This window comes from Hypanus sabinus, chromosome 9 (assembly GCF_030144855.1).
Source record: "Hypanus sabinus isolate sHypSab1 chromosome 9, sHypSab1.hap1, whole genome shotgun sequence".
Taxonomy (NCBI): domain Eukaryota; kingdom Metazoa; phylum Chordata; class Chondrichthyes; order Myliobatiformes; family Dasyatidae; genus Hypanus; species Hypanus sabinus.
Window position 1 is genome coordinate 137,704,951 of NC_082714.1, and position 23,890 is coordinate 137,728,840.

General features: G+C 38.4%; 1 protein-coding gene across 2 annotated transcripts in view; it reads right to left on the reverse strand.

The window, feature by feature from the left end:
• The window catches only part of tcea2 (transcription elongation factor A (SII), 2), a 79,691-nt gene that overhangs the window by 27,332 nt on the left and 28,469 nt on the right, over nucleotides 1-23,890 (reverse strand). For both annotated transcript variants that reach the window (XM_059980666.1, XM_059980667.1), the window contains 4 exons: nucleotides 12,090-12,177; nucleotides 10,810-10,940; nucleotides 4,357-4,413; nucleotides 3,021-3,175 (listed from right to left, as the gene is read on the reverse strand). In XM_059980666.1, the coding sequence (XP_059836649.1) occupies nucleotides 3,021-3,175; nucleotides 4,357-4,413; nucleotides 10,810-10,940; nucleotides 12,090-12,177 (431 nt within the window). The remainder of the gene's footprint in view (nucleotides 1-3,020; nucleotides 3,176-4,356; nucleotides 4,414-10,809; nucleotides 10,941-12,089; nucleotides 12,178-23,890) is intronic.

The window sequence follows — 23,890 nt, forward strand, 5'->3', positions numbered from 1 at the left end:
GATGTAATATGACCCTGTTCCAAGCCTATTTGCTTTTCCAGTTTCGATTTTATATATGTTGAGAGGATCGGAGTTGATGACACTGATGATTATGTATTTTTGTGAGATATTATAAACAGCCCTTTTTTTCCATTTTTTCTTTTTCTCTTTTGTTTTTTTCCTTATTAGTTATTAGATTAGTTTGTTTTTTGCATTTTTTCTTTTTCTTTTTTCTGTTTTTTTTTAATATATATATATTATGATATACCTAGGTTTGCCTTGTTTATTTGTAAATTGTATCATCCATGATTTGGGAATACTCATTTATACTGTAACCATTGCTTACGTATTCTTTCATGTTCAGTTGAAATGTGTATGTTTGTAATCCCATTATCTATGTATCAATTTTATTTTGTTGATATTAATAATAAAAAGATTGAAAAAGAAACAAAGTGCAACACCTTGCACATGCTTGCATTAAATTCCATCTGAATTTTTAGTACACTTTTGCAGCTGGACCAAATCCCACTGCATGCTTTGATAGTCTTCCTTGCTGTCCACCACACCTCCAATCTGCAAGTTTTCTAATCTAGTTGTCGTCCAAATGGTTGATATAGCTGACAACCAACACCAGATCCTTGCAACACTCCATTAGTCACAGGCCTCCAGTTAGAGGCAGCCATCTACTAACACTCTCTGGCTTCTCCCACAAAGCCAATATCTAATCCAATTTACTACCTCATCTTGAATGCCTCACGACCAAACCTTTCTGACTAACCTCTCATGTGGGACCTTGTCAAATGCTTTGCTGAAGTCCCTGTAGACGGCAGACACTGCTTTGCTTTCATCAAAATGCTTGGTAATAATCTCAAAAATTAGTTACACACGACTTACCACACACAAAGCCAAGCTGATCAATCCCTAATCAATCTCTGTTTATCCAAATACTCATATCTGGTGCCTTAAAATACCTTCCAATAACTTTCCCACGACTAATATCAGGCTCACTCACCTTTAATTTCCTGTTTTATTCCTATAGCCTTTCTTAAACAGCAGAACAACATTAATTACCCTCCAATCCTCCAGTACCTCACTTATTGCTAAGCATGATTTACATATCTCTGTTCAGGGCCCCTCCAATGGCCTCCCACAGGGTCCAAGGGAACACCTTGTCACACCCTGGGGACTTGTCCACCCTGATTTGCCTCAAAACACCAAACACCTCTACAGACTCTGTGTCTGTCTTCCTAGCAAGTATAGACACAAAATAGCCACCTAAGATCTCCCCATCTCTTTTGGCTCCACTCATAGATTTCCATGCTGCTTTTCCTGAAGACTAGTTTTGTGCCCTGCAATCTTTTTGCTCTAAACATAATCATAGAAATCCTTAGGATTTTCCTTCACCTTGTCTGCTGGAGTAAACTCATGCCTTTTTTCAGCCCTCCTCATTTTTTTTATATATAAATGTGTCCTCTTGCATTTCTTATACTACTCAAGTACCTCATTTGTTCCTATCTGTACCTGCAGGAGTATACCTGCTATGCACCTCTTCTTTCTTGACCAGGGCCTCAATACCTCTTGAAAACTAAGTTTTCTAAACCTGTTATCCTTACTTTTTACTCTGACAGACACATGCAAGATTTGCACTCTCCAAAATTTCACTCTAGTTTACTCTATCACCTTTGCCAAAAAAATAGCCTGTCCCAATCAAGATCCTTTCTCCAGCTTAGAATCTCAACCAACAACGATGCAGTTCCTTTTCTATAATTACCATAACATTACGATCACTAGATGCAAAGTGATCCCATACACAAACGTTGTCATCTGCCCTGTTTTATTCCCTAGATCAAGTATCGCAATCTCTCTAGTTGAGACTTCTATGTACTGATTAAGTAAACTTGGTAGAAACATTTTGACAAACTCTATGCCATCTAATCCTTTTACAGTACGAGAATCCCAGTCAATATAAGAAAAGTTCAAATCACCTACAACAAATTATTTACAACAGTCTGATCTCTTTACAAATTTGTTCCTCTAAATCCTGTGGACTGTAAGGTGATCAATGATAAAGCTCCATCAACATGGTCATACCTTTCTTATTCTTCAGTTCCACCCATAAAGCCTCCATACACGAGTTCTCTAGTCTGTCCTGACTGAGCATTGCCGTGATATTTTATCTAATAAATCCACCTCTCCCCTTTTAATTCCTTCCGCTCTATTAAGTCTAAAACAATAGAGTCCAGTCCTTCCCCTCCTGTAACTAAGTCTCACAAATGGCTACAATATCATAATTCCACCTGGTCTGCTGTAAAATTCATTCAAACAAAGAAAAACGTATTGACACACTATACTTTTCATGAAAACTGACAAGGTGATCTCCCCACATTAAAGGGGGCTAAATTTCCAGAAGACCGTAACAAGAAGCCTCTGTGCACGTGCCAAGAAAAACACACGGAAAAATAATTTACTTTGCCCCCATATAAATTCCATGAGAGTGAATTTTATTCTGTACCTCAATATTTTTTGTGAATTCTGCAAGGGTGAATTTCTGTTATCCATACAGCCATCACATAGAGGTCTGTATTTTTATAAAATTTAGAGTTTTTTTTTTATACGTTTACTCTAGTGACTTAAATCATTTACAACATGAAAATGAAAACACACAACATTCATTTCAATTTGCAAATGACTTATCCTCAAAATCCTATAATCTAGTTACATTACAGCAGCAAAATCCAATAAATAACAACCAAGAAACCACTGATAGCATACGACTTTTAGTGCACCAGCAACACCTAGTGGGCATATGATTAAAGTTTAAATAGAACAAATCTCATTACTATAACAGAACTCCAAATTTGAGTTTGATAAAACGGAGCAATATCATGATTGTGCATTATAGTAGATCAGAAAGCATAAGCAAAATTTATTGCAAGTATTCTTAATTTGAATCTGTGTTAGTAATTTAGCATTTCCTACATCAAAAAAAATATGCTGGTAAAAACATAATTCAAGCAATTATAGCAACAGTATAGGCTTACCTCAGCAGTCATTCGTGCAATCTGCTCTACTGAAATATTTCCGCAGAGAACATTCTTCCTTAAATTAGGGTTCTTTGTGTCTTTTAGGTTAGCTATCCTGCTTCTCACTCTGTTTTTGTACTTCATATCTGTATTGCCCATCTCTTGGAATACAAGTATCAATTAAATTAAAGAACCATAATCAGCAACTGGTATCTTCTTTAAAAAGTTACTGTAAAGTGCCAAATCTCAAAAGAAACACACACACACGATGCTGGAAGTACTCAGCAGACCAGGCAGAATCTATGGTTAACAGTTTGACAGTTTGGGCTGAGGTTGTTCATCAGGATTTAAAGTGTCAGCCCCAAATGTCGACTGTTTACTCTTTCCGTAGATGCTGAAATATTTTCATGAAATTAAAATTCCTTTAGCTTCCATCACCAACCCTAACTGTTAAGTTGATAAGCAATCATATTTTTAGTTTTTACTCTGAACAGTGATTGGATAAAATTCTTGTAATGGCACTCTCTTCTCCAATCAGATGGTAATGCCTACATTTAAAGGAGAGGCAATCTATATTGATCGTGTGGATAGTCAGAGGCTTTTTCCCAGGGTTGAAAGGGCTAACATGAGAGCACAGTTTTAAGGTGCTTGGAAGTAGGTACAGAGGAGATGTGTGGAGTAAGGTTTTACTTTTTTTTAATATAAACGCAGAGAGTGGCGAGTGTGTGGAATGGGCTGCCAGCGACAGTGGCGGATGCAGATACGATTGGGTCTTTTAAGAGACTCCTGGATAGGTACATGAAGCTTAGAAAACTAGAGGGCTATGGGTAACCCTAGGTAATTTCTAAAGTAAGTATGTGTTCAGCACAGCATCATGGGCTAAAGGACCTGTATTGTGCTGTAGGTTTCTATGTTTCTACATATATTATTGGAAACCAGAGTGTTTGCCTCTTCATTAGGTCAAAACGGATCATCAATTGGCTGTTGTAAAGTAAACCAAATTTCAATGCAACATTAAAAATCATTGTTTATTTTGATGTACACAATATTGATATTGTATGTTGAACACCCAAAGGCACTACAGTGAAGATCTCTTTGCTGAAATGCAAAAATATCATAGTTTTCACTGAGGTGTTCATGTCATCAGTTCATATGTTAAATTAACATTTGTATAATTAGTGAAATAGCCACTTTCAATTAATCCCTAATTATAGGCAGTTTTGAACTGTGGCTCTATGGCAACTATAGAAATCGAAGAGCAGTTTGTTATTATGCTGGTTGAACACCCACCCAATACACATACTTCTTGGAGAAAAGCTTAAGGATATGGGTAAATCACTTATGAAAAGGATATTTTCTTCAATCTGTGCTGCCATATGATCACAGTCAGTTCCTATTGCCACATAATCATCTGCAATCAAAACAGAAATTCAGAAGCCAGCTACATCGAATATATCTACCTCGGCTTTAAGTATACAGAATCAAACAAGTACAAAAGTATCTACCATCTAGATTACGTACTTGTTCTCTTTAACAGCATTCATTTATATTGTTCTACATACAGTAACCCCGTCAACCTCTCATCTAATGATTCAAATTAAGTTGTTTCAATATTTTGCTAAATGTTTCCAAAATTTAGCTTCAATTAAAATTTTATTCTGTATGAAAGGTTAGTGATCTGAAACAGTAGCTGTTACTTTCTTCATTCATGCTACCCAACCTACTCGATATTGCCCATATTTTCAGTTTAAATTTCAAAGTGTAGCCATTTATATTATTATTGCCAGCCACGTTGACCAATAGAATGTTGTTCACTGAGATTGCCTTTTCTTTCATCAGTCCAAGTTTTTGCTAATCCAAGTACATAAAGCAGCAGCTGAGTTTTCACGTAAACACTGAGCAGTTTAAAAATAAAGGCTCAACAGCAATTTGCAACAATGAACAACTGTCTATAAAAACTTCCATCTGAAATAGCTTACTTGATCACTTCCTCACATTATAATTTCCTTCTATAACATTTCATTTAACTGTGCAAATTAGCTACACTCATTATGTATTGACAGCTTGACTAGGCTGCATTTTCAAAATGCTGAACTTTCCTCAAGTGCTCTTTCAATGTCTGACTATTAAACAGATACTCTGAAGTAGAAAATTTTGAAGAACAGGAGACCAATCATCAACATCCTAGCCACTTCTTACCTCTCAAACAATATCACAGAATGTTGCCTGTACATTATCATACAGTTGCTTGTGGGAGCCTGCGCTACACAGTTTAGTAGCCACATTATTTCTTAGTCACTGAACTGACTACACTTTAGAAGTTCATTGGGTACAATACACATTTGTGAGACCGTCAAGTACATAAATACACTATAAAATATGGATAAGCTTTACATCTCGTTTCTATCAAAATCACTAGTGTGGCCACTATTCATGCTCAGCTCCACATCCATTCAATTTTCAAAGAGCCTTATTTCTTTCTCTCTCCATCCTCAAAATTATCACTTAACTTTCAGTAATACACAAAATGCTAGAAGAACAGCATCTATGGAAATAAATAAACAGTCAATATTTCAGACTGAGTCTCTTCTTCTGGACTGGATGTACTCACAAACAAGAGAAAATCTGCAGATGCTGGAAATCCAAGCAACATAAATAAAATGCTGAAGGAACTCAGCAGGCCAGCCAGCATCTGTGGAAAGAATACAGTTGACGTTTCGGGCTGAGACCTTCCAGCAGGTTCTGGATGCACTATGTTAACTTTCAGCTCGCTTAAGGCAGAGCATACACATGGATCTAACCTACAAATCACAACTTGCACAATCCATCACTGAAATCCAACAGTGCTAGTCCTTTAGTAGTAATTAGGGTTCAGCAAGTCCAAATTCCAAAACATCATTCTTGTGATTTCCCTCAATGCCAACTAATTTTTTTCCCCACACAGCTTACTTTTCTCAACAAACAAATCAACGTGCTGAATTTCAGTACAGTTTCATTCTCTCAAATTTATCCAATATTGATTAGAGCATATACAGTTCATAAATTTATCAAAAATTTCATAAACCTAATTTTGTAATAAACACAATGACACAAAGATTGGTGGAGGAGCGGGTAGTGTTGAGGAAACAGAGAGCCTGCAGTGAGACTTTGATAGTTTAAGGGAATGGGCAAAGAAGTGGCAAATGAAATACAATGTTGGAAAGTGTATGGTCATGCACTTCTGTGGAAGAAATAAACAGGCAGACTATTATTTAGATGGGGAGAAAATTCAAAATGCAGAGTTGCAAAGAGACTTGGGAGTCCTTGTGGAAGATATCCTAAAGGTTAATCTCCAGGTTGAGTCAGTTGTGAAGAAGGCAAATGCAATGTTGGCATTCATTCCTAGAGGTACAGAATATAAGAGCTGGGATGTGATGTTGAGGCTCTATAAGGGACTCGTAAGACCACAAGGAGTATTGTGTGCAGTTTTGGGCTCTTTATTTTAGAAAAGATATACTGACATTGGAGAGGGTTCACAGAAGATTCACGAGAATGATTCAAGCAATATACCTCACTTGGCTTACCATATGAGGAACATCTGGCAGCTCTTGGGCTGCATTGCCCGGAGTTCAGGAGAATGAGGGGGGATCTCATAGAAACATTCCAAATGTTAAAAGGCTCGAGCAGATTAGATATGGCAAAATTATTCCCATGGTAGGGGATTCTCGGACAAGAGGGCATGACTTCAGGATTGAAGGACGTCCTTTTAAAACTGAGATGCGGGGAAATTACTTTAGTCAGAAGGTGGTTAAATCTGTGGAATTTGCTGGCACGAGTGGCTGTTGAGCCAAGTCATTGGGTGTATTTAAGGCAGAGCTGACAGGTTCTTGATTAGCCAGGGCATCAAAGGGTATGGGGTGAAAGCAGGGGAGTGGGGATGACTAGATGAAGTGGACCACCTCATGATTGAATGGTGGAGCAGACTCGAAGGGCTGAATGGCCTACTTCTGATCCTAAATCTTATGGTCTTATGATTGCTCTACTTTTTACAATTTATCAAATGTATGAACAATTATTCAAATCCATCTCTAATCATGTCCTTTCCAACAGTCACAAAAGTAATTTTTCCAAATTCTAAGCAAAATTTTAAAAATTAAGCATGTGCATTGAATGATTCTATCTTTGAGGGACAAGCATTTGCTATCTCCAAGATTGTCATTTTAGGAACAGTCATCCACTGGGTGACCAGCAGTTCCCATCACAATCCTTGCACAAGTGATCAGCCAAGCTCCAAGAACAGCTAGGCAACTGATGAGACACTGTCCAAGATTACTTGTTGTCTAAACCTGACATCTTACACAGTACTTCTAGTAGGCCCACTCTCTTCAACCACAGTTTCCCCTGCTCTGCAAGAGATCAAATTCTCTAACATCTGTTCCTCTTCCACAAATGGACGGCATCACAGCTCTTCACACTGTCCTTATACAACTGGAAAGGAGGGATGCTTATGTGAAAATGCTGTTCTTGGACTATAGTTCAGCATTCAACACCATAATTCCCTCTAGGCTTGACAAGAAGCTGAGAGACCTCAGCCTTCACCCCATCTTGTGCAGCTGGATCCTAGACTTCCTGTCAGATTACTGGCACGTGGCAAGTGTGGGCTCCCTCACCTCTGTCCCTCTGATCCTCAACACAGGAGCCATCCAGGACTGTGTCCCTAAGCCCACTCCTTTATTCTCTGTACACCCATGACTGAGTCGCCACCCACAGCTCCAAACTTCTAATTAAATGTGCAGATGATACTACACTGATTGGCCTCATCTCAAATACTAGCAAGGCAGCCGACAGAAAAGTCATCACTCTGACAGTGCTGTCAAGAAAACAATTTCTCTCTCAATGTCACAAAAACAAAGGAACTGGTTGTGGACTACAGGAGGAATAGAGACAGGCTCACCCCTATTGACATCAATGAATCTGGGGTTGAGGGGGTAAACAACTTCAAGTTCCTCAGTAAACGCATCACTGAGGACCTCATTTGGTCTGTACATACCAACCGTGTGGTGAAAAAAAACCACAACAGCACCTCTTTCACTTCAGACGGTTGAAGAAGTTTGGTGTGAATCCCCAAATCCTATGGACTTTCTACAGAGGCACTATTGACAGCATCCTGATTGGCTGTACCACTGCCTGGTATGAAACTGTATGTCCTTCAATTGCAGGACTCTGCAGAGTGGTGCAGACAGCCCAGCGCATCAGTAGATGTGAACTTCCCTCTATTCAGGACATTTACAGAGACCGTTGTGTAGGAAGGGCCTGAAAGATCATTGGGGACCCAAGTCACCCCAACCACAAACCGTTCCAGCTGCTCCGATCTGAGAAGCGGTACCACAACATTAAAGCCAGGACCAGAATAGGCTCTGGGACAGCTTCTTCCATCAGGCCATCAGACTGATTAATTCATGCTGACACAATTGTATTTCTAAGCTATATCGACTGTTCTGTTTTACATCTTACTGTACATACTATTTATTACAAATTACTATAATTTGCACATTGCATTCACATGAAAATGCAACATACAGATTTTTACTCATGTATGCAAAGGATGTAAGAAATAAATTCAATCTTCCCTCCTCACTCAACTTCTCCTCTGACGACAAATATGGACAGAATTTCTCGATTACATTCCACCACCCACCAGCCTCCATATTCAATGCACGATTCTCTAATTTCAGACACTGTCATGGTAGTGCTGCAACCAGGCATACATTACCTTTCTGGTATTCTAAAAGGTAGTGATCCTCCAGGGCACTCCAGTCAACTTCTCCATCTTCACCAATACTTACTCCTCTTCAAAGCTGAATTTTTAGATCCCTGCTTACTAGCAGCCAGGCCCTAAACATACTTTCCAGGTGAGGCAATGATTTGCACTACTTACAGTTTAGTACACAATACTTATGCTCACAACATGATCTGTATTCCACTGCGTTGGAGAATCCCCAACTTGAATAACCTCCTTTCAGCCTACAAAGCTGATTTCAAATTTACATCTGTCCATCACTTTAACTCTCTAACCCACTTCTACCCAAGTCTTTAGCCCTCTACATTGTTCAAAGTAAACCAAGGGTAAGCTTCACTACTTTTAGATTTTCCTGCACCTCATTTCTTCCAATCATAATGCTTCCCATTTCTTCTAGTAATTTTAAGATTTCATGAACCTCATTTAAACTACCTTAAAAAGTCTTATTATTCACCACCAGTATCTCCTCTAAAGTGTGTCTGCACACATCTTTTGCTACAAGCACACAAAGGAATTTAAACTGAGCACAAAAGGTTGTCACCCTTGACCTTGTTGGAATGTTAAATATATTTCACGATCATACACAATTGTATTTCCTTTTCCAGTTTCTAATGTGAACAGTGTTGACAACGTGGAGTTTGTGATGATTTGTCTGCAGATTTTAGAAATTATTTTTTAAAAAATCAAATCATGTATCCATATACAATTCTGAAATTTGTATTTCTTCAAATAGCCACGAAATATGGAACATGGAAGTTATTCAGAAACAATAAACCCCACCCCCTGTACAGAAAAGAACAGCATCCTGATTATCAACTCCCCCACAAAATGCCCCTGCATTAATTCCTGAGCCTCATTACTACTTACAGATTTTCATCCTTAGTTCTACACTTGATAAAAATATTTTATCCATATTAATACATTACCCTCAATCCACAAAACTTAATTAATGACCACGGGATATTAAAGTACTGTAAAATTCCAATACAGGCAGTCCCTGGGTTATGAACGTCCAACTTATGGACAACTCGTACTTACGAACAGACTGCCATAAAGCCTAATATATTAAAAATTTGAGTTAAATACAATGGTTCATAACAACAAACGCACGCACTACTTTGTGGCACTCATGAAAACATTGCGCGGCTTCAGAAGTTCGTAGGCTGTCCGCCATTTTAAGTCAGATCACGTTGCCATTAACACTGTGTTGAGTGTGTAACTTTGTATTTGGCTTAAATTATAATAACGTGGAAATAATAAAGCAATCGGAAAGAGGTGAAACACCATCGGTCATTGGAAAAGTGTCAGGCTACAGTCGGTCAATGATCGGAACAATTTTAAAAGATAAAGTGATGATAGCATTTGAGGAAGAAAACTGAGACCTAAAAACTCCAGAACTGAAAAAGCTTTTGACAAAAGAGTTGCTGAAGCCTTTCGTCTCATTGAAGCAGTTAGAGAAAGATCCAAATAAAGAGAGGTTCACCAAAGTTTGCCGTACAGTTACCGAGGGTCTCTATTGCTACAAGGCCATTTATGACGAGAAAAAGTAAAGGTCTGCATAGAAAGGTAAAATATATACTATATACGCAGACAAACATTTGACTAACAGATGCTAAGTAAGAATTGTATGTACCTGTTCCGACTTAACTACAAATTCCACTTAAAGACAGACTTAGGAATGGATCTCATTCGTAACCTGGGGACTGCCTGTAATCTACTACCCAAATTTTCAGAAATCCCTACAGTTTCCTCTCAATTCATTGGGGGCCGAGTTCCTGCAGTCCCTTTAAGCTTCCTCAGTTCAAAAGAAAATTAATACAGTATAATATTAATATAATTTTAATTCAGATTTCGATATATAAATTACACCCAATGGTCTTAAGAATATGCAGGTCTGGAAACAACATAGACCCACACGTGCTATAGATTTACTGTGCACTATTTTCCGAGGTCCCCTTAATCAATCCTAACTGCTATAGCTTCAATGAGCTTGGTTATAGAACTTAGTTGCTCTAAGTATTTACTCACTGTCTGTTTGGAGAGCCGCTGACAACAACTCTCTACACTTGTTACGGACAGTATCACTGGTAACAGGAACTGGTGGAAATGTTGTCATCCTTGGAGTCGTAGGTGTCCTTGGTTCTGGTTTCCTACAGGAGCTACAAAAGACAAAGGGCATTCATTTGATAAATATTCGTCAAAAATGTGCAAAACTACCAACAACTTATAGAATAAAATCCTATTCCTATTCAATTCAATAGTCCCCCACAAAAAAAATCAAAGTCTTCATCCACTGGGATGTTATACCACAAGTATACAAAATGTACAAGAGTTAACTAAGGGTTGAATAAAAATCATAGACCTGCTTATGAACACCCTTCAAGATTATTTAAAATCCAACTTATATGAATCCGTTATCTTCTTACAGAAAATGGTTACATATCACAGGCCAGCCCCAGGTAACAAATGTGGTCCGCTCTTACAGATGTACACAAGTGGTTTTGTCCACAAGTCAAAATACACACAGATTTACTCAATGTGGAAACCATATCTGCATGATATTCTAATAAATAACATGAAAAGCACACACAAATGAAAAGGAAGTACCATTACTAATAAGAAAGAGAAAGGAAACCAGTTCTGCCATTCATAAGTATGACCATTTCTATGCACATTGGACTTTTGAATTCAATAGTTATAAGAACACAACTGCATGTAGTAGCAGCTGTAACCCAGTCATTTGTAACCCAGGGACAGCCTGTAAATAATTTTCTTCCTGAATTTAAAAACTTTTGAAATTCTACAAATATTATCCATTCTACATAAAAAACAAGAAATTGCTGTCATCCTCCAAAACAATGATTTCTATCCCTCTCTATGCATCCCCCCTTCCCCAAATTTAAAAAACTGGCTCATGCGAAGAAAATCTGAACAGATATCTTCATTTTTAATCAATCAACAAGTGCTGCTCAGAGTAAAGGAAATAAGTTACTGCCACATTTAATTTGGTGAAGCCAAATTGAAATATCAGATCCTTGGATACCAGCCAATAGAAATAAACTGACAACATACAAGAGCAAAATTTATAAATTTTGTAGCCGAACTTAGTACTTACTCTGCTACAAATTATTACCTCTGAAACTTCTAATAGCTAACTATGGAAAAACATTTATCAGATAGACTGTGATCAGTTACTTGTATTCTAGGCAGGAGAAATTAACCATATTCTGACCACAGAAAAGAAATTAACAATTGTTTAATTTAATGTAACTGTATTAAAGGATTTATAACAAAATATCTGGAATGACCTTTGCACTGTGGAATCTGAACTGTTTTTTGAGGACGATGAACATGCTTTTTTCTTATCCTCAGCATCTTTGTCTCCTGTTGGGCCATCTGCAAAGCATTGATTTAGGGAAAAAAATCAATTACTGGATTCTGAATCTATTATACAACCCACTTAATATATCTGGGCATAATGAACTTGGGATGATCACAACCCTATATTCAACATGGCAAAAAAAATTCAAATGTTTGCATCACTACATCTATACCCTAAAAAGATGTAGATCTATACAGTAGATTAAAAAACATGACACAGTTCTACCTGCAGCTATTCAGAAATAGATTTATTTGTATAAATTTGCTAAAAGTTCAATTTGCCATGTCTACTTAAATAAAAATGGCCAGCCAGTCAGAATTGCTTCTTACTAAGTCTAGATCAACAACCAGACATAAAGTTTTGATTTACAAATCTACACTTCAAAATCAAACCTCTCTTACACTAAAAAAAAAACCAGCTTTGAATACTTTATTTTAAACAAATACTAGAATATCTAACTTTAATATATTCCCACCGGTCTCATGTCTACAACCATGAACTCTCAAGGTAGCGAATTATAAATACTTAAGTAATATGATCTGCTGCAGATTAATCCAGTTTATTAACAAGTGACATGGCAGAAGAGAAAATTAAATAATAAGGATCTAGAAATATCTATATTTAGAAATCTGAAGTGATAATTTATTAAATTAAGATATTACAAGGGGATCAATTATTCATCCCATGGCAATATCCACCTTAGTTGCCGGAAATAAAACACTAACCTTAATAGGCGTTCTTTGGAAAGAAATTATCCAACTGTAGCAATGTGCTACACACAGCGCTGAAATAACAACACGCAGTAAGTCGTTTTGAGTCTAGTTTATTCAAACTTCGCGGCGCTGGCATTTAATCCCTAGCACCCGCCCTCTCCGGGCGGAAATGGCGTCAGGGGTGCATTACCAAAGTCTCCCCGCGTGCTGGCTATTTATGAGCCAGTTCGCCTGCGCAGAAAGTGGGTCACCACATAACCCCCCCCCCCCAGAACCAGCGATACACGCCCCCCAATGTCCACAGTCTGAACCTCGACCGGCGGCACCAAGTCCACGTGGGCTGGTTTGAGTCAGTCCACCGTGAAAACCTCCTCTTTCCCCCCAATGTCCAGAACGTACGTGGACCCGTTGTTATTGATCACCTTGAATGGCCCCTCGTACAGCCGCTGTTGTGGTGCCCGGTGTCCACCCCTTCGTACAAACACAAACTTACAGTTCTGCAGGTCTTTGGGTACATGGGTCGGGGTCCGTCTGTGCTGTGAAGTCAGTACGGGGGCCAGGTTGCTGAGCCTTTCGCGTAGTCTGTCCAGGACTGCTGCGGGTTTGTCCTCTTGCCCCCTTGGGGCTGGTATGAACTCTCCTGGGACGGCCAGGGGTGCGCTGTACACCAACTCGGCCGACGAGGCATGCAGATTCTCTTTCAGCACTGTGCAAATTTCAAGCAGGACCCAGGGAAGCTCGTCCACCCAGTTAGGTCCTGTCAGGTGGGCCATGAGAGCCGACTTCAAGTGACAGTGGAAGCGTTCCACTAGTCCATTCGACTGTGAGTGGTAGGCAGTAGTGTGGTGTAGCTGCGTTCCCAATAGGCTGGCCACAGCCGACCACGGGCTGGAGGTGAACTGGGCACCTCTGTCGGAGGTAATGTGGGCCGGTACCCTGAAGCGTGCTACCCAGGTTGCAATCAGTGCTCGGACGCAGGAATCGGCAGATGTGTCGGTGAGCGGGACCGCCTCTGGCCACCTCGTGAACCGGTCTACCATAGTTAGGAAGTACCGCACTCCTCGGGACACTGGTAGGGGGCCTACGATATCCACATGAATGTGGTCGAACCTCCAGTGGGTGGGTTCGAACTGCTGCAGCGGGGCTTTAGTGTGCCACTGCACCTTGGCTGTTTGGCACTGCGTGTACGTTCTGGCCCACTCATTGACCTGCTTGCGAAGTTCGTGCCACGTGAACTTGCTGGAGACCAGCTGGACAGTTGTCCTGATAGATGGGTTCGCCAAACTGTGTATGGAGTCAAAAACTCACAGCCTCCAGGCTGTTGGGACGATGGGGCAAGGTTGACCAGTAGCCACATCGCACAGGAGGGTCCTCTCACCTGGGCCTAAGAGAAAGTCCTGCAGCTGCAAACCCGAGACTGCGATCCAGTAGCTGGGCATCTCGTCGTCTGCCTGCTGCATCTCTGCCAGTGCTGCACAGTCCACCCCCAGGGACAGGGCCTGGACAGCTGGACTGGAGAGTGTGTCCGCCACGATGTTGTCCTTTCCCAAGACATGCTGGATGTCCGTTGTGTACTTGGAGATGTAGGACAGATGTTGCTGCTGCCGAGCCGACCAGGGATCGGACACCTTCGTGAATGCGAAGGTCAACGGTTTGTGGACTGTGTACGCGGTGAACGGCCTGCCTTCTAAGAAGTACCTGAAATGCCGAATGGCCAGATACAGTGCCAACAGCTCCTGGTCGAAAGCACTGTACTCGAGTTCGGGTGGTTGTAGGTGCTTGCTGAAGAATGCCAAGGGTTGCCAGCGCCCCTCGATGAGCTGCTCCAGCACCCCACTGAATGCTGTGTCAGATGCGTCCACCGTGAGGGCAGTCGGAATGTCCTTTCAAAGGTGCACTAGCATCGCGGCATCTGCAAAGGCTTCCTGGGCTTTGACAAAAGCGGCCATGGCCTCCTCGTCCCAAGTAATGTCCTTGCCTTTACCTGACATCAGGGTCTACAAAGGGCTCATGATACGGGCTGCTGAGGGGAGAAAACGGTGGCAGAAGTTCACCATACCAACAACCTCCTGTAGGCTTTTGACCGCGTTGGGCCAGGCAAAGTGGCAGATCGCGTCTACCTTGGCGGTCAGAGGTGTTGCCCCATCTTTGGTAATCCTGTGGCCCAGGAAGTCGATGGTATCGAGACCAAACTGGCATTTGGCCGGGTTGATCGTGAGGCTGAAATCACTCAGGTGGGAGTAGAGCTGGCGGAGGTGGGACAGATGCTCCTGGCGACTACTGCTGGCTATATGGATGTCGCCCAAATAGATGAACGCAAAGTCCAGGTCGCGTCCCACCGCAACCATTAGCCGCTGGAACATCTGTGCGGCATTCTTTTTTTAAAAATTTAATAAATTAATTAAATTTGAGAAATTACAAAGAATAACTGTGATGGTAAAATAGCAAGAAAAATAATATTAACTCTCCCCCCTCCCCTTAACCCTTATCTAAAGAAAGAAAAAAAGGAAAGAAGAGAAAGATGGCCTAGATATCAGAGGATCCCCACATGCTCCATGGAGTTCAAAATAATTTTGATATTTATTTTTACTTTCCACAATTACTTTATAATTTTATCTTCAAAGGACCTATGTATTTAATCCTATCTTTTGTAAGTATGGGAACCAAATTTTCAAAAATATATCATATTCATTTCTTAGATTATACGTAATTTTTTCAAGTGGAATACAACTATGTATTTCATTATTCCAATGATCCATAGTTAAATATAAATCAGATTTCCAAGTAACTGCAATAACTTTTTTGGCTATTGCCAATGCAATTTTTATAAATTGAATAAGTATCAGAAAAAATTTAAGTTTCGGTATTGTCCCTTCAATGTCTCCTAATAAAAATAATAGTGGACTATGTGGGAGTTGTACTCCAGTAATTTGTTCCAATAAAATCTTAAATTTATCCAAAATGGTTGAATTTTAAAACAAGACCAAGTAGAATGTAAAGAAGTACCAATTTCTTGATTACATCGAAAACATTGGTCAGACATATTTGAATTTAATCTATTTATTTTCTGTGGTGTTATATATAATTGATGTAAAAAATTATATTGTATTAATCTAAGTCGAACATTTATTGTATTTCTCATACTATCAGAACATAATCCTGACCAGTTTTTTCCATCAGTTTTAACATTCAAATCAGATTCCTATTTTTGTCTTGATTTATGAATTCCTGATTTAATTGTCTGTTTTTGAATCAAATTACAAATACAAGATGTAAATTTTTTAATTTTTCCTTTCTGAATTAATATTTCTATTTCACTAGGTTTTGGTATCAACATTGTTTGACCCAGCTTTTCTCGTAAATAGGCTTTTAATTGAAAATAACAGAAAAGAGTGTTATTTGATATTTTATATTTATTTTTTAATTGATCAAACGACATCAATATACCTCCTTCAAAACAATCACCTATATATTTAATCCCCTTTTAGAACCAATTATGTAAAAGTTTATTATCCATTGTAAAAGCAATAAGCCTATTTTGAATTAAAGTTCTTTTTGCTAATAAAGATTTCTTGATCTCATCGTCCATATTTACCTTATTCCATAAATCAATTAAGTGTCTTAATATAGGAGATTCTTTTTTTCCCATATCCATTTGGATTCCCATTTATATATAAAATCTTCTGGTATCTTTTCTCCTATCTTGTCTAATTCTATTCTAATCCATGCCGGTTTTTCTTCATCAAAAAAAGACGCAATAAATCTAAGTTAATTTGCTTTATAATAATTCTTAAAATTTGGAAGTTGTAACCCTCCTAAATCAAATTTACATGTCAATTTTTCCAATGATATTCTTGACATCTTTCCTTTCCAAAGAAATTTCCTTACATATTTATTCAGTTCTTGAAAAAACTTCTGTGGGAATTGTATTGGTAAAGTTTGAAATAAATATTGCAATCTAGGAAACAAATTCATTTTTACAGCATTAACTCTACCTATTAATGTTATTGGTAACATCATCCATTTATCAAGATCCTCTTTTATTTTTTTTAATAATGGCAAATAATTTTGTTTATGTAAATTTTTTACATCATTATCAACTCTAATACCTAAATATTTTATCCCATTTATTGACCATCGAAATTGAGTTACTAATCGACATTGATTATATTTAAATAAAACTTAAAATAATTATTATTATTTATTGATTAATTATACATAATTATTATTATCCTTTGGTAAGGGGTAAAATTTCACTTTTATCCCAATTTACTTTATACCCTGATACTTTCCCATATTCTTCCAATCTAAAAGATAATCTTTGCAGATTGCAATGGGTTTCTTAAATAAATCAAAACATCATCAGCAAATAAATTAATCTTATATTCTTCTTGATTAACTCTAAAACCCCCAATGTCTGAATCTGTTCTAATTAATTCAGTTAATGGTTCTATTGCCAATACAAATAAAGCAGGTGATAATGGGCAGCCTTGTCTACTTGACCTCGTTAAGCAAAATGGTGTTGAAATCTGACCATTTGTAACTACTTTAGCTTGAGGATTAGTATTTAAAGTTTTAATCCATTGTATAAAAGATTTTCCTAACTCATATTTTTCCAATACCTTAAATAAAAAATCCCATTTCAATCTATCAAATGCTTTTTCTGCATCCAAAGCAACTGCCACACTCATTTCCTCTCTTTTTTGTGCCAAATGAATTATACTAAGTAACCGGGTTATATTATCCATTGATAGTCTGTTTTTAATAAAACATGTTTGATCCATATGTATTAATTTTGGTAGATATTTAGATTATTAGATAAAATTTTTGCTAGTATTTTATAATCTGTATTCAACAAAGAAATAGGCCTATATGATGTTGGTTTTAAAGGATCTCTCTTTTTTTTGGCAATACAGTTATGATCGCTGTTAAAAAAAATTGTGGGTTTATGTTTTCTTTCCACTTGGTATATTAATTCCATAAAAGGAGGAATTAATAAATCTTTAAATTTTTTTATAAAATTCAGGAGGAAAACCATCTTCTCCTGGGGATTTATTACTCTGAAGTGATCCTAAAGCTTCTTCAACCTCTTAATGTAAAGGGCATATCTGATCCTTTCTGTTCTTCCAAATTTAATTTTGGAAGGGTTATTTCTCATAAAAATTTATCTATCTCAGCAATCTTATTTTGTGATTCTGATTGATATAGTTCAGTATAAATTTTTTTTTAAGTTTCATTAATTTCTAAAGGCTTATAAGTAACCTTACTTACACTTGTTCTAATTGCATTTATTGTTTTAGAAGCCTGTTCTGTTTTCAACTGCCAAGTATTTTATGTGATCTTTCACCTAATTCATGATATTTCTGTTTAGTTCTCATAATTACTTTTTCTGTATATGTCTGGAGTGTATTATATTGTAGTTTTTTATTAACAAATTGTTTTCGTTTTTCTTCTGTCATATATCATTGAGATTCTTTTTCTAACTTTATATCTTTTTCCAATTGATCTATTTCTGCTGTGTATTCCTTCTTAATTTTAGATGTATAAGTTATAATCTGACCCCTTAAATATGCTTTCATCGCTTCCCATAATACAATTTTATCCTCAACTGAATGGAGATTTGTATCCAAACAAAATTGAATTTGTTTTTTCATAAAATCACAAAAATCTTGACGTTTTAATAAAATTGAATTAAATCTCCATCTATAGATCAATTCCTCCTTATCCATCATTATCATTGTCATTATCAAGGGGGAATGATCTGACAGTATTCTTGCTTTATATTCCACACTTTTCACTCTATCTTGAATATTTTTTGATAATAAAAAAAAATCGATCCTTGAGTAAGTTTTATGTCTATTTGAATAAAATGAATAATTTCCTTCTCTTGGATTAATTTTTCTCCATATATCAATCAGGTTTAAATCTTTCATTAATGATAAAGTTAGTTTGTTACTTTTGATTTTGTAGCAACTTTAGTTGACCTATCCAAAACTGGATCTAAACAAAAATTAAAATCTCCACCTATTAATATTTTATCATGTGAATCAGCCAAGTTCAAAAAAACTTCTTGTATGAATTTTGCATCATTTTCATTTGGTGCATAAAAGTTCATAAAAGTCCATAATTCTGAAAAAATTTGACAATGTATGATCACATATCTCCCCACAGAATCAATTATTACATTTTGTATTTTAATTGGTAAAGATTTATTAACCAACATTGCAACTCCTCTCGATTTTGAATTAAATGAAGCTGCAATGACATTTCCAACCCAATCTCTCTTTAATTTCTTATGTTCTGTTTCTGTTAAATGTGTTTCTTGTAAAAAAGCTATATCTCCTTTCATTTTCTTAACATATGTTAAATCTCATTTTCTTTTCACAGGTCCATTAATTCCATTAACATTAAAACTTAAAAAATTAAGTAAATTAATCATTCATAATACCTTGGGAACTCTAAAATTCTCCATGTTGCTATGAGTCTCTCCCCAATCATCCAGGCAAAAAAGAAGAAAAATAGAAGAAAGATAACTAATATATAAGAAAAAAAAACAAAATACCCCCCCACTAATGTTGCTAATAAAAAGAACAGAACATTACCCCCTCCCCATTTTACGGGTCATGGCAATCGCCATGATTGTACATGTGAAACTCTCAGCCAGCAATCAGGAGCTCCTCCAGCTCCCCTGCAAAAAAAATATATATTAGTGAAGAAAAAAAATAATTAATGTTTCTACTCCCAATTAATGCTCCTCGACTATTTTTTTTCCTTATAAATGTCCATCAAGTCCAACCTTGTTTCAGTCTTCATCATTAATCGATTTCATTTCTTTAATTCTTAACTCCTCTTCATGGACATCAGGTAATTCTTGTACAAATTTTTCCGCTTTCCGGTAGTCAACGAAGAAACTTCTTTCTTCGTTATCCAGGAAAATTATCAATTTTGCAGGGTAGCTCAATAAAAATTTATAGCCCTTTTCCCATAAAGATTTTTTCCACTGGATTAAATTCCTTCTGCCTCTTCAGAAGATCATAACTTATGTCTGGATTTAAAAAAAAAACTCTTTTCCCTTCTATTATCAAAGGCCCATTTCTCTTTTTAGCACCTTGAGTAGCTGCCTTCAAGATCATTTCTTTATCTTGGTACCTTAAGCATTTTATCAAAATTGATCTTGGATTTTGATCTTGTTGAGGTCTTGGTCTTAAAGCTCTGTGTGCTCTTTCAATTTCAATTACTTGACTTTCTTCTTTCATTTCCAAAATTTTCGGAATCCATTCTTGAAAGAATTTTATTGGATTTTCTCCCTCTGTACCTTCCATAAGACCAACAATTTTAATATTATTTCATCTACTAGAGTTCTCAAGCACATCCATTTTTTCCAACATCCGTTTTCTTTCTATTGTCCAGGCAAGATTATGGTCTTCTATCTTATCCATTCTTTCAGTGTTTTCTTCCACTTTTATTTCCATCTCTTTAACTTTATTATCCATCTTCTTTTGTTTTTCCACCACATTATCGAGTGTATTCTGCATCCTTCTTATATCTGTTCTTATAGCTTTTAATTCATTCGTCATATATATCAGGATATCTTTTATGTCTCCTTTAATCTCTTCTTTCTTTTCCTCTTCTTCTTCCTCTGAATTTCCCAAAGAGTCTGATTCTACTTCCGATTCACTTCAAATTTCACTTCCAGCCGTAGTTGAGATTTGTAGTTTTGTTAATATCTGTTCGTGCATACTTTCGCGCATGCGTTATTCTTGCCATTTCTTCTTAGAGACCACCAACATTGCTGCAACTACCTGTCCCGCATCATCAGAAGTGCCGTGCACTTCGCCAGGAGGAGATCCAACTTGAGTCCGAGGCTTCACCAAGATGGTTAGGCCTTTTTCCCCACCGATTTGCGTAGTCTTTGAAGTAGTAGCTTTCTTCTGTTTCAATTTAGGAGCCATATCAAAAGATAATCCTGAGTTGCTCATAAATAGTTTCTAGTAGGTATTTGTTAACTCTTCTTCATTTAAACCCTATTTCATTACTTTTTACGAGGGAGCTGGATTCCCAACATCTCCATCCTACGTCATCACGTGACGTCCCCCTGTGCGGCATTCTTCAGGCCGAACGACATTCAGAGGAACGCGAACAGGCCAAACGGGGTGATAAGTGCTGTTTTGGGGATGTCTTCAGGGTGCATCGGGATTTGATGGTATCCCCTGACAAGGTCTACTTTGGAAAATATTCTTGCCCCGTGCAGGTTTGCTGCAAAGTCCCGTATGTGCGGGACGGGGTAGCGGTCTGGAGTTGTAGCCTCGTTCAGTCTGCGGTAATCACCGCATGGTCTCCAACCCCCAGCTGCTTTGGGCACCATGTGCAGGGGGGAGGCCTATGGTTTATCAGACCTCCGTATGATCCCCAATTCCTCCATCCTCTTGAACTCCTCCTTCGCCAGGCGGAGATTTTCCGGGGGGAGCCTTCGTGCGCGGGCGTGGAGTGGTGGTCCCTTGGTCAGGATGTGGTGCTGAATCCCATGTCTGGGCATGGCTGCCGTGAACTGCAGTGCCAGAATCGATGGAAAGTTCGCCAGGATTCTGGTGAATTCATTGTCCGACAGTGTGATGGAGTCCAGGTGTGGGGCCAGCAACTTGGCTTCACCCAGGGAGAACGTCTGGAAAGTCTCGGCATGTACCAGTCTTTTGCAAGTCGACCAGCAGGCTGTGAGCTCGCAAGAAGTCCGCCCCCAGGAGTGGTTGGGCCACGACGGCCAGTGTGAAGTTCCACGTGATAGTAATGCATGGAATCAGAAGGTATCTACTGAATCTGGAACTGTGCTTCTGCTAGGCTAAACCACACGCGTGGTCGCAGCATCCAGAAAGTCAGCAGTTTTAGCAAAACTGCGTGAACAGATGAAGAGTCGGTCATCTTTGGTCCAAATCCTGTTTGGACCATCGGGGTCACCAATGTAGCGATGTGCTACACACAGCGCTGAAATAACAACACGCAGTCAGTAAGTCGTTTCGAGACTAGTTTATTCAAACTTCGCGGCACTGACATTTAATCCCTAGCGCCTGCCCTCTCCGGGCGGAAATGACATCAGGGGTGCATTACCAAAGTCTCCCCCCAGTGCGCTGGCTATTTGTGAGCCAGTTCGCCTGCGCAAAAAGTGGGTCGCCACACAACCATCAATACTTAAGTTTACTATTTATAGAATTATAGAAATTTACTGGAAAAGGCAGCCATTCCACCCATCACATTTATCCTAGCCAAGCAAATATCCAAGACTCTATCTCAAAGAAAATAATCCTAGTCCAGCCAACCTTTCCTTATAAATAAAATTATTCAGCCTTGGCAACATCCTCCAATTCCTAGTTCTACCATATTGTTCTTGGAAAATGGCAATCAGAAATGTACACATTACTCTTTTGTTAAAACACAATTAGTGTTTACAGTTCTGGCATAAACACCCTACTCTTAGAAACAATGCCTCAACAAAAAAGCTATTGCATGAGTTACCGTAACCTCCTTTCCAACTTCTGCTTCCACCAGACACAACGGATCGACAGATGATGCAATAGCCACAGCTCTACACACCGTCCTTACACATCTGGAGAAGGATGCTTATGTGAGAATGCTGTTCTTGGACTACAGTTTAGCATTCAACATCATAATTCCCTCCGGTTCGACAAGAAGCTCAGAGACCTCGGCCTTCACTTTGCTTTGTGTAACTGGATTATGAACTACCTGTTAGATCGCCAGCAGGTGGTAAGAGTGGGCTCCCTCACTTCCGCCCCTCAACGCAGATGCCCCTCAGGGCTATGGTACTAAGCCCCCTCCTTTGCTCTCTGTACACCCATGACCGTATCGCCACCCACAACTCCAATCTAATTAAATTTGCTTATGAAACTATACTCATTGGCCTAATCTCAAATAATAATGAGGCAGCCCACAGACAGAAAGTCATCACCCTGACACAGTGGTGTCAAGAAAACAACCTCTCCTTCAACATCACAAAAACAAAGGAGCTGGTTGTGGACTACAAGAGAAATGGAAACAGGCTAACCCCTATAGACATCAATGGATCTGAAGTTGAGATGGTGAACAGCTTTAACTTTCTCAGCATACAGAGGATCTCATGTGGTCTGTACATACTAGCTGTCTGGCGAAAAAGCCACAGAAGCTCCTCTTTCACCTCAGACGCTCGAAGTTTGGTGTGGCTCCCCAAATTCTAATAACTTTCTACAGGGGCACAATTGAGAGCATCTTGACTGGCTGCATCACTGCCCGGTATGGGAACTGTACTTCCCTCAATCTCAGGACTCTGCAGAGAGTGGTGCAGACAGCCCAGCACATCTGTAAATATGAACTTCCCATGATTCAGGACATTTATAAAGACAGGTGTGTAAAAAGGGCTCGAAGGATCATTGGAGACACGAGTCACCCCAAATACAAACTGTTACAGCTGCTAATGTCTGGAAAACGGTACCGCAGCATGAAAGCCAGGACCAATAGGCTCCAGGACAGCTTCTTCCACCAGGCCATCACATTGCTTAATTCATACTGCCACTACTTTATTTCTATATTATACTGACTATCCGGTTGTACATATTTATTATAAATTACTATAATTGCAACAGATATGTAAAGATTTTTATTCCTCATGTATTTGAAGGATGTCAATTCAATTCAGAAGCATAGACAACCACTCCAAGATACAGTTCTTCAACCTATCACTTACCCTATCTAGAATCCCTAATTACATTGGGACAATTGCACATAAGCTAGTCCTAGTAAGTGAATTTAACTAAACTGAAAATAGTTATTATTGTGTATTCTTTTGACCACTCTTAGTTTCCTTGAACTATTATAAATACAAGATCTTATTCAATAAAACTCAAGTACATTCCAGGTCTGAGTTCAACTCTGGCACTTAGTTTTACAGTTTTTAGTCTTCCTCCCACCTAATCCCCCCCCCCCTTTTTGATTTTGCTAACTACAATTTAATACAATACTTCCCTTTACC